General features: G+C 38.4%; 1 protein-coding gene across 13 annotated transcripts in view; it reads right to left on the bottom strand.

Moving 5' to 3' along the window:
- BCLAF1 (BCL2 associated transcription factor 1) overlaps positions 1–17,374 on the bottom strand; it is a 31,951-nt gene extending 14,577 nt beyond the window's left edge. For 4 of the 13 annotated variants that reach the window (XR_008654445.2, XM_063631609.1, XM_063631593.1 and 1 more), the window contains exons 1-6: positions 16,435–17,340; positions 9,369–9,472; positions 6,556–6,669; positions 4,676–5,587; positions 2,649–3,314; positions 2,334–2,503 (exon numbers count right to left, since the gene is read on the bottom strand). Coding sequence is in view for 11 of the 13 variants with exons in the window: in XM_063631609.1 (XP_063487679.1) it covers positions 2,334–2,503; positions 2,649–3,314; positions 4,676–5,587; positions 6,556–6,659 (1,852 nt within the window). In the remaining 2 variants the exon portion in view is untranslated. Of the gene's footprint in view, positions 1–2,333; positions 2,504–2,648; positions 3,315–4,675; positions 5,588–6,555; positions 6,670–9,368; positions 9,473–16,434 lie in introns of all 13 variants that reach the window. The other 9 variants (XR_010118926.1, XM_055264888.2, XM_055264932.2 and 6 more) reach the window with 6 other exon arrangements.
- Positions 17,375–18,041: the final 667 nt, after the last annotated feature.

The following is an 18,041-nucleotide window of genomic DNA, read 5'->3' on the forward strand; positions in this document are numbered from 1 at the left end:
TTTAGAAGAAATACTGTCCGATTAGTTAACTTTACTTTTAAGAGAGATCTGTTTGTGACAGAAGGGCATGTAGCAGGTGAAAAGAAAATAAAAATACTCAAGAAACCTAGCAAAAGAGAATCAAGTGTTACAAGGAACTCCTACCCTTTCAATTTCTTGTACCTCAACAGGAAAGTGCTTCGAAAGTTGCTCACAGGTCCCTGTCAATACTACATCTAATCCAAGAGCAACTAATAGATTAAATCAAGAGTCTCTAATTCTACTTCATTAATACACTACTTCCTCAGAACAAAAAGGAACATAATCTATGGATGTTCTAATACCTTGCCAATATGAACCAATGACATTACTTCAAGTAATCCTTTGCAGAAAACAAAAATTAACAGGAAAATATGGAGTTAACTAAAAAGCTAGTTTGGGTAAACTATTAAATTTCCTCAGTGACTATACTGCCATATCAACAAAAATGGATTTATAAAAACACTGAATACTATCACTCAAATTGGAAAAATATTTTTAAATCAATTAGCATTCAATAATTACTCCAAAAATCTGGCATCTTGGCAAACCCAACAGCACATTTGATATTGCTGTTTTGTCTCTCTTTAAACAATTTTCAAACTAGTAATATCAACACTGATTATTTTTAAAACCAGTTCAAGATATGCTGTAAATGTAAAATAGACGTATAAAGTCATGAGCTATGAAATGTCACATTATGAAGCAAGCTATCTGCTTAACAGGTCAACATACATCTGTGTCAACTTACCGCCCAATATCCAGCACATGTCTCATAACCAATCATTAAAACTTGAAACGGCCACTACAAGGGTAGTGCCTCAATCATAATTCCATGAAACCCAGGAATTTGAGCTAGCAACTCAGTTTTTATGCCATTTTTGCCAGGAAGACAGAAGATTCAACTTTGCCTGTATCTTTCAACAGCTATTTTACTTTGAAACATGGATTTTGCCATTTCAAAACATATTCCAGGACCTAGTTACAATGAAAAAGAAAACATCACTGGGCATTTTCAGCTCTGTATAAAGTAAGAGCTGTTCAGATCGGTTGCACAATACCAATTATGAAACATCACTACAGTTCTTTAAAAAAAAAAAAAGAAAAAAGAAAAAGGAAAAAATTTATCAAAACCTGATCTCAAAATTCAGTACTAAACTGTAAAATGTGGAGATAGGCCAAAAAAGATTAAAAAATTTAAAAAAATGAATGTTTCATATTTTATGTACCACAGTAATATGGTCATAAACTGGTTCACAAACCTACTTAGAGCCAAATAGCAAAACTGTCTTGTTACCGTGTTTAAATAATTACAGCCCAAAAGAAATTCATTTAACTATTCACTGTTCTGATATATCAACTGCATAAAGAACTGCTAGAGGCAAGTTTCATCTATTACAGTGAGCTGTTCTCACATCAAATGACAGATTTTTTAAAAGCGGGGAGGAGATTAATTTTAAAGGCCAACAGTCTTCGAAGTTCCTGAGAAAGAACATGTCTCATAGTAAGTTGCTTTTTAAAAACAAAAACAAAACAACAAAAACAAAACTTAACCTAACTGCCCAAAAGACATACCTGAAAATCTTTGAAAATTATTAGTAACTTTGCAACTATAATTACATACTGGTAAAACTTTAAAAAAAAAAAATCATTACTTTAGTTGAAATAAACAACCTTATCTTTAGGACCTAAAGAAGTGTCATCATTATCCTAATTAGTCACTATTCATGTAATCAGTATTTATATATCATACTTCTAAATTCCTTGAACTTTTTTCCTTTAAAAATCCTGATAAATTTTCTTGTTTTATCATTTTAAGATTTTTATGTATAAAAAATTAAGAGCAAAAGTGTTTTCCACCACTTCAGATTTCTTTAAAAGTTGAAAAGAAATTCTTAGTAATATTTAATAACAATACTGTCTGACTTTGTTATAAATCTATGCCAAGATTATCACAAGCCATAGGCATGCAATGAAAGACTATCTGTAAGCCTTCTGCACTTCAAGTACATTACAACGACATACTTAAAAAACACTTTTAGCATTCAACAAATCTACATCATGTTCTACCATGATACAGATTTTTAGCGTATGGTTTCTCCAGCATTTCAATTACTTTTTATTAACTATCTTCTTAAGTTTCAATGCTAGCAAGACTAGGGGACTCCCTTCTATGAAACTACTTTTCCAAGTTTTAATAATATTGATGTATATTTGCTAGCCCTGGGGTACATGAATTATTAAGCATAATTACACATTTTTTTATTTGCATGCAAGAGAAATTTAATTCACAATACTAAACATTCTAAGCATACCTTTAACATGATGAACCAAGGACACAATGTGTTGAATAAATGACTCTGAAGTGCTTTTGCTGGCCTGTGGCAACTTAATGTGGTCAAAGATGGATCGGAATTCTTGCTCCTTCTTGACAGAATGGACAAGTGTACTAGCAAGCAGCCTGTCTTTAGTCAAGGAAGCAGGTCTGGAACATATTGATAACACACACACACACACACAAAATATACCATTGGTTTAAATATAAAAATGGTATGTTCAGAAAGTTTAAGATAATTAACTGGAATACTGACTACCCACAGATTATTTACTGGGCATCAATATGGAATTACCTGTTAGAATCATCAAGAGGAACAGGTGCCATTTTGAGTTTGACTTCAGGACGGTGAGAATCACTCGCTATCATTTTGATCCTAAGTGGGCTTTCCTCTCTGAAGGTAGACTTTTCTCGTGCATCCAGATTCTTGTGTAGAGGGGGACTGTAATCAAAGAGGTCTTTGAGCTTTTCAGACTTTACCTGCTCAGGTGACTGAGTTTCTTTCTTTACTGTTATTCTTTCAGAATTTTTGTCTTCTTCTTTGTGCTTATCTTTTGTAGTGCTAGGCCTTTCCACTACATATCCAGTCTCTTTAAGTTTATAATTTTTTTCTTCTCTAAATCCATCACTTTCTCTATTGCCTTTCAGTGAAACTTTGGACTTGTACTTGAGTCCTTCCTCCTCAGTATTCCGGTGAGATGCAGTAGCAAAACTTTTACCCTGATCTGCGAGGACTGACTTCCTGAACTGTCTATAATCCTCTGTCTCCTCTGTGTCATCCCCTTCTGAATCATTAAACTTTTGTTTTCCAGACTCTTTATCACTGAAGTAATCTAGAGCTTCCTGATCTTCCCATTCTCCCTCTGCCCTCCCTTTCTCTGATCCTTTCTCTTTTGAAGCCTCTTTATCCCTGGTATTACCCCTATCAAGCAGGAATACTCTAGACTCTTCATCTGTGAACCTGCGAATAAGCAAAGAAGAGGATAGTAACTCTGGATTGCATTCACTGTAGATCGCTTCCATATTTAAATGTGTTGCCCAATCCCTCAGGACCAGCAAGAGAGAAAATAACCCTATTGAAAAGTGCTTTTTCAGATTCCACTTTTAAAAATCATTGAAAGCATCCATATAGAACTTATGTACTAACTTTTAAAATAAATTTACAATTGACTTCTGAAGTTTAAAACGCAAAGCCAACCACAAAAACCTGTCCTATTTAGTCACAATCCGCAATTCTGCACTAACACGAACTTCTAGAGATTGCCTAAATTTAATTTTTGAAGCTAAGAACCACTAATAGATAATACGCATTGTTAGAATTCTATTGATAATTATCCCCAAAATTTCAGACTGTTTCAATTACTTATCTATTAATATAAACAAGAGTTCACACAAATGGATTTAAATACCACTACAGTAATTTAATACTTTATGAGAATCACAAACAGTTCATATATACTTGCTCTCGAAAAATAATGATTTCTGGCACTATTTCATAGAAACTAGTGATCAGTTCAATAATAAATTCTAGATTGTGCAGTGCTATTCCACAAATAGCATGTTTCCTCTATTTTCTCACTTTTAAGTCAAATCACAATACATGAAGCAACCAATTTTCATTGTTAGCAACTTTCAGCAACACTTGAAATCAGAATTTAAATAATGTATCTGTTTCAAATGTCATTAGTCAGTGAGAAATACCATTACCTTTTGTATAGTCAGGCTGAAATCATTAAATATTGACAGCCAGACTGTTTATGCCACCTAAGAACATGCAATATAGCTGCATTATCTATGTAGCTCACATTCTAATAGTGAAAAGAACAAAATAAGCCTTCAATGCTTTAATAAACTTAATTTCTAAAAGGTTTACGGTTATTAGCAACATGTATCATTTAGTTATGCTCTAAGCTACTCAACTTCTCCTCATCTGTATTTTTAATTCTGGACCGAAAATGGTAAAATTAAGAGGAGGAATAGAAATTAGTGTTTTTTATTCTTTTTAAAGAGACAGGGTCTTGCTCTGTCACCCAGGCTGGAGTGCAGTAGGCGCAATCATAGCTCACCACAGCCTTGAACTCCTGGGCTCAAGAATCCTCCCGCCTCAGCCTCCTGAGTAGCTGGATAAATTAATTTTTATTAAAACACTTAGCTTCCAAAGTTCACCAGATAAGAGTAAAAACAATTTGGAATTATCTTAAAATGAAGGAAGAGTAAAAACCGCTAGTTAAATACATATCACAATTTTACGTTTATAATTCCAAACAGAATTCAAAGAACAAAAACAATATTATAATCTAGATTCTGTACTTTAGTTTTTACCTTTTTAAGAACTTCCCAGTCTTTGCAGTTTCCTGATCTCCACCATCAGGATAAAATGAGGAACGGCCCCTAGACTCATCTCTTGGAGCATTCTGTGGTGCGATTGTCTTTGCAGGACTTCTTCGTGAAGGGATGTGATGAATTGGACTATTCTGAGAAGGACTGTATCGACTAGATCCATTTCCAACAGAACCAGACCCAGACCTTTCAGGACTATGCTGAATGGAATGTGAATGCTGAGAAGGAGTATTTTTTGCAGAGTGAACTGTACTGAGCATGGGAGCATCAGAGCAAGATGAACTCTGACTAGGTGGTGTAGCAATAGGTGAAGGACTATGGGGTGATCTAGGACTATTATCATAAGCTGAAAGGCCAGGCCAAATATCACCGGATGTGGCTGATGACTTATTAAATTCATCGATAGACTCAGATGGGTCATGTTCAAATGTATCTTTCGGTTCCTCCTGTGATTTACTTTTCAACGGACTCTCTTCTTGGGGTTCCCCTTCAGCTTTTTTGGTTTGTTTTTCCTGAGACCCTCGTCTTTTAGAAACAGGAGATTTGCTATATGGGGATGAAGAACGAGAAGAGGATGATCTTGGAGACCTAGAAGATCTATATGACCGGCGAGATCTGCTTCTGGATCTTTGAGAAGAAACGGATCTTCTTTTTGGACTCCTGGAACGTGAACGACCTCGTCTAGGACTCCTAGAGTGCCTTCTATTCCAGACAGGTCTATAACCACCTCGATGATATCTACCACCTCCTCCTTGATAATACCCTCTACCCCTTCCTCTGTACCCATAAGGTCGTCTCATTCCTCTATTATTTCTGTAATCGCGACGATAATCTCTAGAATACATACGATCTCTACTACGAGACCTTGAATATGTTCTGGAACGAGACCTAGAACTAAAAATGAAATAAATATCAATGCAAGAAAAATAAAGTATTCCATCCTACCACTCTAAATACTCTGGTTGAATATAACATGCAAATAAACGGTAAAGGTAAAAATAGACTTTTTAAAAAAACTCATCTGTACAAAAGTTTATGGTCTCCAATCAAAAAGCCTAAGGTAAATACTGAGAGAATACCTTAAAGACCTTACAAACGAAGGCATAAAACACACACACACACGTGCGTGTGTTATATATATATATCTCACACATTAGGAAATATTAGCAAATTGTAGTACATCTAGGCAAGCACTTAAACTGATGTTATAAAAGAATATTTAATGGTATGGCATAGTATATAGTTAAATGGCGGAAAAGATTACAAAAAACTATCAGTGAGATACTATTAATTAAATACATACATAATATAAAGTTAAGCCTGGCAGGGGAAAAAGAATAATCATCAACTACTATTAATTCTTAATGGTATTATGGTCATTTGTATTTTCAACTTCTGGTTTCTGTTTTCTATGCTAAGTATGTATTACTATTTTAACAAAAATAACCAGAGTTGTTAACTTTTTAACAAAAAAAAAATTATTTTGTTAGAATTCAAAGATTCACAGTCAGAAATGAGAAACTATAAAACAATATGCAGAGATTGTTTACTGTCAAATTCTTGCATTACCCAATTCATCTCTCAACATTGTGGACAAATACAAAGAAACCTACCATATATTATACAGTAAAATTTGAGACCTGGAGTCAGACTAACTGGACTTCAAGCCAAGCTCTGCCATTTACTAGAGCTTGTTACCTGGACATTCTCAATTTCTCGCTTACAATAAGGATAATAGATCCATTTCACAGGGTTCTTTGAGAATAAAATACATTTTGGGGTTTAGCACTGTGTTTATGATACGCATTCAACAAATATTAACTGATATAATTATTTAAAAAATTTAAAGCACATTAAATCACCTGTATCGCTTCTTTCTAGAATGAGATCTTGATCTTGATCGAGAACTAGACTGTGATCTAGACTTTGACCTTGAAGAATGTGATCTAGAATTGGAGCGACCCATTTCTTTTCTCCTAATCAAATGATAGGGCAAAAAAGGGTTAAAATTACAATATGATTTTTAAAATTTTACATTATTACTTATTTTCAGATAAAATATGATTTTTACAAAAGTTTCTCAAAGGCTATTTATTATTCACCATCCTTTTCAAATCAGTATTCAGAAGACAAGCCAATTATCCCTGACTAAAACTGTTTTCACCTACATGACAGGTACTGTAAAGACACAACTGAAGATTTTTATGGACTGCCCCACTTATGTGCCTCAATCCAAAAAGGCAGCAGCTGCAGAAGCCAAAAAAAGCAATGAGACTGCAGCAGCATGTTATGTGTTATTCCACACCCAATACAAATGCCTACCTCTCCTGTAAGAAAGATAAATAATAAAAGTACTACAGACAAGGCAACTGAAATAAAGTGTCACAATACCAACAAAAAATAAACCTACCAGACTGTTATCATAGTGCTTTATGGCCTTGAAAATGAGACTGAGCTGACCATTCCATATACACAATCCAGTCTGGAGTGGTACTAGATAGTATCCTAGAACAATACAGGACACTAAGTTTCTGAACACCTGGAGCCATGGCTCTGCTCTCAGTACTCCATGACTCCAGAATAAAGTGGACTTATGTGACAATGCCTAGTTCACCCTGAAGCTTTCTGTTAAGATTTAAAAATAAAAGACAAAGAATTGGAAGGATTACTTCAAGAAAGATTTATTAGAATTACAAGAAAAAAAACTTGGGAACCAGTAGTTTAACTTTTCTAAACACTACATGGTATCCAATGCTATAATTAGACCTCATTGGGTACAGAAATCAGTTAACTGTCAGAACTAATTGATTTATAAGATCTACCAATTGAAAAAATATACATATATAGCAAATCACTGCATGCATATCCCAAATGTCACATTTTCAACTTTTCAATGATTAATGAGATTATATATCAGCCTCTCAAGCTTGTTTTTGCTGCATAGAACTATTTCCAAATTTACACTTACTCAAAAAGTATTCATTTCAATAAAAATCAACTTACTAAATTTCTAACAGCTTGCAATTCCCATAATACTTAAATAGTATCTCCTACAACCAAGTATTTTTGAAGGCACTTATTTTACCTACCTAGACTTTGTTCGGTATAATAAAATAGTATTTGGAAGTACTAAGATGAGTTCAGTTATAGAAGAGGTAATGGTAATACTTGGATAGTTCCTCATCAAGCAATATAAATAACAAATTCAAGATGTTTGAGATAAATGCTTATTTCAAAATAAAACATAACTATCCTCTAATAGACTACCACCTTTGTCTTCTCTCACTCTTCTTCTCAATCCCAAGTGAGCAAGAAATACATAAAGACAGAAATAAAACATAGGTTCAGGGTTCAAAAAGGCAGAATAAGAATTCTACAACACATAAGAAACAAATTTAGCATTAACATAAGGAGATCTGATACCTTGTAGAACACAAATTTGGTTTAGCAACTGTAGTTTTGACAACATAACGCAATCGGCAAAAACCACATTTACAGCCTGTAAAGGAAGGAATCTCGGCCACCGGGAACTGTGACATTCTTTTGCATTTGATTTCAAAATTCTGTCCCTCCCAAACTTTTTAAAAGAATATAAATATGTAATTTACATTCATTGTGATTGAATTTACTTCAAGATATTTATTTTTATCCCACTCTGAGATAATCAGACACACTGTAAGAAGAAACCAGAGCTGCAAATGATTTTGGAGATCCAGTCCAGCAATAAGACAACATTCTTTTTCATTGTATTAATCAGTAAATAAAACACTATTTTACTAAGAGCTAGAGATGCTGTGTTGTGCTGTATCTCCAGAACCTCTGTTCTTGGCTCTTGAGGCTTTTTGGATGGTAATTTCTGTTAAGGGATTCAGGAATTCTGTAGGCTTTTTCAGCCACCAGGATGTAGTTGGACTTGTGGCACATGAGCACAACAGGTATTTAATAAATAACTATCAAATGAATGCATTCCCCAGAACCTGGATATTTTTTAAAGCAGCATGTTTATTTGTAAAGGTTTGCGTTTTGCTTTAAGCTACACCTGAAACTTCAAAAACTAATGGAAAGAAAGCATGCCTATCAAATAGTTAGCCGTCCAAAAGAAATGGATTGATATCTTCTGCTCTACTGCAGAAATACTTAGGAAAAAAGCTAAGAACATGGTCTCTGTATTTAAACTACATGAATTCAAATTCCTAAGCTCTCTGAGCCTGTTCCTCAACTGTAAAACGAAGAAAATAACAGTACCTACTTCACAGACTTGTAGCGGACTTAATGAGTTGATAAACTTAATTCACTTAATACATCTAACACATTAGCAATCAATTTGAATTACCTAAACACTACAGTAGAGAGAAACAAGTTATGAATCTCCTCGTTTACATTAGGGAAATGGGTTAAGTAGCAGTCTTTCTATCTTGTATGTCCTGAGTCTTTTAGGAGATGTGCTTATAGAAATAGAAAAAGCAGGAGCACAACCTGGAAGGAGACAGAAAAAGAACCTTTTTCCTAAAACTAACTTAACATTTGACTTACTTCATACAAGCCACCAAAATAAACAAAAAACAAAGCTTCGGACCACATCATTTTTAATCACTCCATCTGAATCATCAATTCAGTAGTGACATTTCCTCAAAAAAGTCAAAAGTGAAAACTAGAAAAATGAATGCTCTTTTACCTTGGGTTTATGCAGGATCAAGAAGTCAAGTGAAGTCTTTGAGATACTGTAAAAATTCTTCCTGGAGAGAATGCTCTGAGAAATTAAACTCTAAATTCAAATTCCTAGCAAAGACAAAAAAAAACATTATTTTGATTTATGTTAAATTAAATAACCATTATTTACAATGCATATAATGGGCACTGCAATAAACTCTAATAAACGTACTTACAATTTCAGGGAAGGAAAAACTAATTCAGGAAATAGGAAACTTTTAACCGTAAAAGCTTAAAACTCAACTTTTTTGTAAACCACAATGCAGCAGCGTTTCATGAAACTGACAACATCTTTTTAATTTTAACTACTTGAATTCTAATTTTAGCAATTTGAGCTTTAAAAATCATATGATATGTTGTCGTTCCATCAGAAAATTCCAAAGTAGCTAACATAATGCCATCTTGGTAGCGGGGCAAGGTAGCACAAGCCTGTAGTCCCAGCTACTTGGGACGCTGAGGCAGAAGGATCACTTGAGCCCAGGAGTTTCACGCTGCAATTGCACTGTGATCACACCTGTGACTAGCTACCGCACTCTAGCCTTGGCAACATAGCAAGACCCCACCTCAAAAAAAAAAAAAAAAAAGGTAATCTGTAGTTAATTTTCATAATGCTCTACTTTGTAACATCTAAAATATAAGTTTAATGCTCTGCTACTTATTCTCTTTTGGTACTTCCTTTCACACAATTTAGTTTCATGTGAAACTGATTTTAAAATCCACGTTAACAGCCATCATAGTAACTTTAAATTCTGTGCCTAAAAGCATCTTGATACATCTACATTCAAATAAAAGAACAGTCAGCAATGAAACTTTTATCTACTGAAAGTCAACATTCTTCCTAAAATAACTTATCATTACTCTGTAAATAAACTTTGCACAAAATATTCAAGTTACTAATACTGAAAAGTTTAGCTTTATGTATATTCACATCAAGTATGTGCAAAGGATAGTCAAAAGCACCAGGGGAACAGAAACTAAGGAATACAAGATTAATATATGTCAGCACTTAAAGAATTCATGAACAAGTTTAAATGGAAATCTGTAACTCTTACCAAGATCCAATTTTAAAAATAAAACGAGACTGGAAATACAAAGAAGAAATGGTAACATTAAACTGGTGAATCAAGAATAGGGTCTCCTAAAATATCCATGGCCCTCCAACTGGGGAGAGATTTGAGGTTCAGCCTAGGAAGGAGGAATCGGAACTTATTAAGGAAAACACTAAAAAAGTAGCAAAGTCAAAAAGCCAAGCAAGATTGGTTACAAAAACAAAGGATTTCTAAAGGACATATAAGTTTAGTTTTTAAAATATCAAAACCCCAAGTGGCCAGAGAAAAAAATGGCAATCTTCTAAACTGGAGTACTGTTATAAAACTGTATTCTGACCTGGAAAGTCATTACTACTGATTCACTCCTAGAAGTGGTACAAGGCTCATTTTAGCTAACACTTCCCTAAACAATTCCAAAAGGCTAATTTCTATATATATATATCCAAAGACTCAACTGCCAGATCTCTTTACTCCGTCATGGTATTTTGAAGTTCAAAGAAAATAAACACTAGATATAAAAAACTGACAGAACAGGGAACATAGGCTGTTAGACCAGTGGATATACATTCCTGTTCACAATCTATAAATATATTCAAGTATCCACACCAATAACTCAAATAATACACAAAATGTGACACACAATAAATAAGTCAGTATCAAAGACTGATTAGTTCAACTAATTTTTAAAAAATGAAAGTCTATATACAAAGCACAATGCTAATTACTATAGGAAATATGTCTATGTAAGTGGTCCCTGCCTTCCAAATACCAAATCGAGAACAGTTATCAGCAACAAATCATAGTAAACTAAACATCTAAATACCAACCATGTGCCAAGAACTGTGCTAGGTGACTTAAATAAAATAATCTCATATTTGATCCTGATAATCTCATCAGCTACATATTAATCCCATCTTTCAAATACAGAGAACTCTAAACTTTCCAAATAACTTGAAATAAGTGCCTTACATGCCAGGCACTACTATTCTAATGTTGGGAATACAGAATTTTAAGTAAGATTAAGTTCCCTACTCTCTTGAAGCTTTCAGAGGGGGGAAGACAGAAAACAAGAAAAAAATCAAATAGTGGCAAGGGCCACATTGGAGGGGGGGAAAAAGTAGAAGTCGACACGCAGAGGAGGTGGGCAGGGGGGCTACTTACTTAGGCGGATCCTTGGGCCCTCTTTAAGGAGGTAATATTTGGGCCTAAAGACAGGGAACACTGCAAAGATCCACAGAAGGAAGTGCATACTAGGCAGAGGACACAAACTTAGCAAATTCAGGACAGAAAGACCAATAAGAAGGTTGAGACAACGTGATCAAGGAGTTGACGGTATGAAATACGGCAGGAGGAGGAGGAACGGACCAGATGAAATAGCATCTAGTAGATCATCAAAAGAGGTCAGGATTTTACTCGGCTGAGAAACCCTTGCAGGGTTTGCTTGGGTGAGTCACTCATCTGATTTACATTTTAAGATGGCTGCTAACGGAAAAAAAGAGGCAAATCCAAGATGTGGTTTGTCAAAATGACTTGTTAATGGATTGTTAGGGGTGTGAAGTGCAGAGAGTGAGGAAAAATGAAAAATCACTAGTGCCCTTAAATTCTAGGTTTCAGATTCAAGCAACTGGGAGAAGGACAAGTTTGGGGGAGAAAACAAAAGATGTGTTTGCCATTTTTCGTGCCCACAGTCGGAGTGTAAATTAATCCAAAATTTGACTGAAATCTCCTGACTCCAACTCCAGTGCTCTCTCTTCAATACCCTGAAAGGTGCCTGATGTTTCCAAAACCCAAATACAGAATTGAAAATGCCAAATTAATCTTCCCTTTATTACAACCAAGATCATTTGTTAATAGATTCCCACTTGTATAGAGATAAGGAATAAATTGCCATATGTATCTTTAGCCAATTGATACACCAACCAATGAGGAACACAGGATAAAATAAAACAGGTTTTATTTTTAAAAATAACGTTCTTAAATATCTAAACAGAGCCTATCTTTCATGAAATAATACATAATGACCAGCTAGAACATAAGTGATCAGAAACCAGCTAGAAAACAATTATACCAGGCCAGGCATGGTGGCTCACGCCTGTAATCCCAACTCTTTGGGAGGCCGAGGTGAGCAGATCCTGAGGTTAGGAGTTCGAGACCAGCCTGGCCAACATGGTGAAACCCCATCTCTACTAAAAATACAAAAATTAGCCAGGCGTGGTGGTGCACACCTATAGTCCCAGGTACTCCAGAGGCTGAGGCAGGAGAATCACTTGACCCAGGAGGCGGAGGTTGCAGTGAGCCAAGATTGCACCACTGCACTCCAGGCTGGGCAACAGCGAGGCTGTCTCAAAAAAAGAAAAAAAAAAAAAAGATCAAAGTAACTGGGTTCAACAAAATATCCAAGACAAACCACCCAAAATGAATTCTTTAAGATTACTATTTCAAGCATACTTGATCCCAGTCTTCATTTCAGCAGGCTCAAGGAGTTTGGTCCCCAGATTGTTGTAAACAAAGTAATGTTATTTCCATCTTTTCAAATCCTAAAAATATAGCCCATGACTATTATTCCAGTAGACTAGATTCAATTCCTGGCCAGCCATTAACTAGCTGCCCAACACTGAACAAGTTACCTTAATCTGTCAGCTTCAAATTCTGTAGGTGTTTTTTGTTGTTGTTTTTTTAAAGGCTACTAATGGTACTTCCTTACAAGTACAGGGTTAAATGAACTAAGTAAGGCATGTAAACAGCTTAATGTTTGGCCCGTGGTATACAATCTAGCATTAGCCATCATTATTGGTAAACCTTGTTTAGGCAGCCTTTCTGTAAGCTAACCACGTTTACTTAAAATGATTCTTGCATGTATGGTTACCTAATATTTTTGATACAGCATTACTCAGCATCATTTAGAAGTCTTTCCAGACATGCTTAATAACATGTCTGGGCTGGGTTCGGTGGCTTACACCTGTAATCCCAACACCTTGGGAGGCCGAAGCGGGCGGATCACCCGAGGTTAGGAGTTCGAGACCAGCCTGGCCAACATGGCAAAACCCCGTCTCTACTAAAAATACAAAAATTAGACGAGCGTGGTGGCGGGCGCCTGTAATCCCAGTTACTCTGGAGGCTGAGGCAGGAGAATCGCTTAAACCCATGAGGTGGAGGTTGCAGTGAGCCATGATCATGCCACTGCACTCCAGCCTGGGTGACAGAGCAAGACTCCATCTCAAAAATAGAAAAAGAAAAACTAGCCGGCCTTTGTGGTGTGCACCTGTAATCCCATGTAATCCCAGCTACTGGGGAGGCTGAGGCACGAGAATCAGTTGAACTTGGGAGGCAGAGGTTGCAGTCAGGCAAGATTACGCCACTGCACAACAGCCTTGGCGACAGAGCAAGACTGTGTCTCAAGAAAAAAAAAAAAAATTAGCGGGACATGGCGGCGGGACATGGCGGCAGGCCGGCGCCTGTAGTCCCAGCTACTTGGGAGGCTGAGACACGAGAATCACTTGAACCAGGGAAGTGGGAGGTTGCAGTGAGCCGAGATGGCGCCACTGCACTCCAGCCTGGGCTACAGAGCGAGTCTCTGTCTCAAAAAAACAAATAAATAAAATTAAAGTGTTTGGAAACTCTAAAATATTACACAAATATAATCTAGTATTATCTTCGTGTTAGTATATTCGTTGGTTTTCAGCCTTAGGGACAGTCAGATAAAATACTAAATGCTATGACTGAGGTAACACTTATTACCTGAGTGTAAACAATTAACAAATTCATATCCAACAAGTACCCAGAGATTTTAGCTTCTTAATTCCCTCTTCTACTTATTTGGTAAATAACAAATCACTGTAAATTACACAGCTGAATTCAGCTAGTGTGCAACTACTGATTTCCAACGTAGTTTCCAGAAACTCCCAAACCAAGTCCTATGTAGAACTGATAAAACTTTCTCCATTTCTAAGTCTTCTCATCACATAGTTAACCCCGTACAGCTTGCTGCCCATAAAAGTTGTTTAATAAATTCAACCGAGGCCAGGCGCAGGGGCTCACCCCTGTAATCCCAACACTTTGGGTGGGCCAGGCGAGTGGATCACCTGAGGTCAGGAGTTCGAGGCCAATATTGTGAAACCCCGTCTCTACCAAAAATACAAAAATTAGCCCGGTGTGGTGGTGGACGCCTGTAGTCCCAGCTACTCGGGAGGCTGAGGCAGAAGAATCGCTTGGACTAGGAGACGGAGGTTGCAGTGAGCTGAGATTGGGCCACTGCACTCCTGCCTAGGCGATAGAGGGGCATTCCGTCTCAAAAATCAATCAACCAGACCTGAGCCTACCAGTGAGTAGTACTTTTTACATGTCTGTCACCAAGTCTTATACTACCATTGTTCCTCAAAGTCAAGAAGGGCTCTGGCTAAACAGTTTCCTTTGCCACCATTTTAATTACCTGAATTAAAGAAGATATTTCAGTATTCACCACAATGTACTGGTTGAAGTATGAAATCACTAAGAGAAGATGCTCCAAGGTTGTTTACCATGAGCTACCTTTTTTTAAGTGACAAGGTCTCGCTCTGTTGCCCCCGGGGGAGGGCAGTGGGACGAGCATAGCTCACAGCAGCCTCAAACTCCCGCCGAGGGGCCACTTTTTCCCTCCCATCAAATTACCTATCGTGAATTGGTCATGATCAAACAAAAATACAAAAACCTTGTAGCAGTTTTTCCTACGTAAAGGTTATTTACTGCCTGAACAGTATCCTAACCATTCCAACTAGAGTCAAACTGACATGAGAATTCACAAAAGGAACAAGAAATTTTGTTTTGCTTTGTAATACCAAAAAATTTAACAGAGGCTGTTGCAACGAGGTACAAGTCTGAAGTAGCTCATCTTTTTCATCAGTGTTAACCACACTTGCTTTCAACTTCAGTCTTAATTTTTTTCCAATTCTAAAATGCTTTTTTAAAAAGTCTGAGGTAGCAAAGTAGCTGCTGGTACTTCAGCTTGATTCTGAAGAAATAAATCTTAAAACCGAATCAAGCCAACTCATGAATTTAAAATGAAGGCAAAGTCCAATTCGCCACTCCCACCCATTTCTCACACCAGCTGTCTACCAATCGTGGCTGCAACATTTCTGACACGACTAAATGGGCTGAATCACTTGAAAAGACTCGGCTTCGCTAGTACTCATGAAGAACCGCACTTTCAGCCGGATGGGGCAGGGCCACGCTCAGAACCACAAGCTAAGACCCAATCCTCTCGCTAGGGAACCGTAACTAGGCAACCAGCACGAGTCAACAGCGCGCGCTCGCTTCAAAACAGCAGGTTGCCGGGGGTACCGAAATTAACTCCAGAGAACCAGGGTCAGCAGTGACGGGCAGAACAGAGCCTCAAAACCTAGCAGCATCACAAAAATGAGGCATTAACTGACGGGTGGTCTGAAGCCGGAGAGCAGTTTTAAAGACCACGCGAAAAGGGGTAGACCTACTCAACGCACTTTGCTGCGGGTCACAGTTATTTTCTCAAAACCCCACAGGCCACGAAGAAAGGTGGCAGTCCCAGCCAATGAGAGGCGGACACAAGTTGCACCTCCAGCGGCCGTCGGCGCGGTAGGCGGGGGAGAGAGAAAAATGAACGAGCGCGCGTGCGCGGAGCGTTCAGTTGGGCGCGCGCAGAGGTACGGGCTGAAGAAATGGGGGAAGGGTGGAAGAGGAAGATATGCGCACGCGCACGGGAGGCCGCGCGGGCTCTGGGTCTCCAGCCAGGTTCGCAAACACGCGCGCGCCCGCCGTTAGCAATGCTCACCGCCCCCGCCCGGCCTTTTCGGCCCGTAGTGCCTCGAAAACCTGAGGGAAGCTGACAAAAAAACGCATAAATAACGGCGCAACGTCTCCTTGGTTCTCCTTTCGCCGCCAACCCGACACCACCCACAAAAGAGTCAAAAATATGGCCTGTCCTCGGTCTTCACTGCCCCTTGAGTAACTTGAATACAGCGCGAGGCCTACCTGACACGCCGAATCGCGGTTCCGGGGATTTATCTCCGTTGCAACCACACAGCGGCCATTTCCCGACTCAAGAACGCGAGGAAAACCATAGAGCTACCTTCGACGCGCTAGCTCGTCTCCGTCACTTCCGATCTGGGCGTGGTCTCGGCTGCCACTAAATATGCGGGCAAGCCCCGCCCACCCTTCCGCTCTGGTCCGGCTTCCTGGCTGCTATTAAGATGTTGCCTGCGGCCTTCTGGGAAGTCGCGTGGCTGGTCTCGCGCGAAGATGTGGCGGCTCCGCCCTCTGGCCCGTAGCGACAGCCTTGGCCGGAGAGGCGGCAGAGTGGGGTGGGTGTTTTGTTAGGCCTGAGTTAGCTTGGGCATACGGCGCTTTTCGCTGGTGTTTCTGCCTCGTTCTGAGTAGACCCTCTAGACCTCACCGCCGCCCCTACTTTTTACCTCAGTAAGCTCGTCTGGTCTGTTCTTTCTGTGGGGCCAGCTCAGACCAGGCAAAAAACAAAAAGACAATCCCACACTGAGGAAAAGATCAGGAGGCGAGACGTGGCTGTAATTGCAGACACGCTGCTCCCTCGGCCAGCAAGCGCCACTTTTCTTCCTCTTGGACGTCTAACTGGAGATTAGAAAATGTGGCTTTTGCTTTGCTATTAAATGCGGCAGACGCACTTAGTTGAAAAATGGCCACGATCTAAATCCCTTTCCTGAGTGGCGTCTGATCAAATCGGAGCTCACGCCGCGGCAGCCGGAAGCCTCTTAGGCTGCTCGCGCCAGAGGAGGCCGCCCTTCTGGCGGCGTGGTGACAGCTTTACTACATCGGCAACGTTGGCATAGGCATAAAAAAATAAAGAGCACGAAGCAGTTGAGCTTTCAGCCTGTGACGATGATTTGTGGCAGCCGAGGAACACAGCCCAACGTAGCTTGGTTGTCCAGAATTATAAGTCAGATTATAAATAGGCAAGCCACATTCGATTTGAATAGAATTTAAATAACAGCCTTTGCACATTTTCCATTAATACTTCTCCGGACTGCACTTTCTTAGGGCCTAAAACCGCTATTGCTTTGATGTTTAGAGATGTTAACTACCTTGATGGATTTCAGACTTGTAATTAGCAACCAGGGTGTCAGTGAGTGAATAGAATCTAGTATTGGGCCCTGGTTGTGAATTTAACACTGTGCTTAGGGCATTCTTTCTTCACAGTCCAATTTACCAGCTCAACTAGAAAAACGACAACATTTTCATGGAGTGAATCGTAGGTTTTTTATTGTACAGTCTGTCCCTCACCCCGTTACCACCTCAGGATGTGGACACAGAAATCTTTGGCCTTTTTGTTGTGCCCTGATGTCCCAAGCATTCGCAGGTTCCCAGTAAATATTTGTGGAGTGAATGAACTATATTAAAAAAAAAAACTAGGGGCTCAATACACCTCTGCTATTCTGCATGTATTGGGAGTCAGGGTGCTCCCACAAAATACCCCAAATTGCAGGCTAGCATATTATCTTGAGCCTCCCTCTGCAATTCTATTGCACGTGTTGAAAATGAAGTCATCTATTTAAGGCAATATAACTGATTATGATTTTATTTACATAACATGAGGTAGTAACAAAGGA

This window comes from Symphalangus syndactylus, chromosome 2, assembly GCF_028878055.3.
Source record: "Symphalangus syndactylus isolate Jambi chromosome 2, NHGRI_mSymSyn1-v2.1_pri, whole genome shotgun sequence".
NCBI classification, from domain to species: Eukaryota; Metazoa; Chordata; class Mammalia; order Primates; family Hylobatidae; genus Symphalangus; species Symphalangus syndactylus.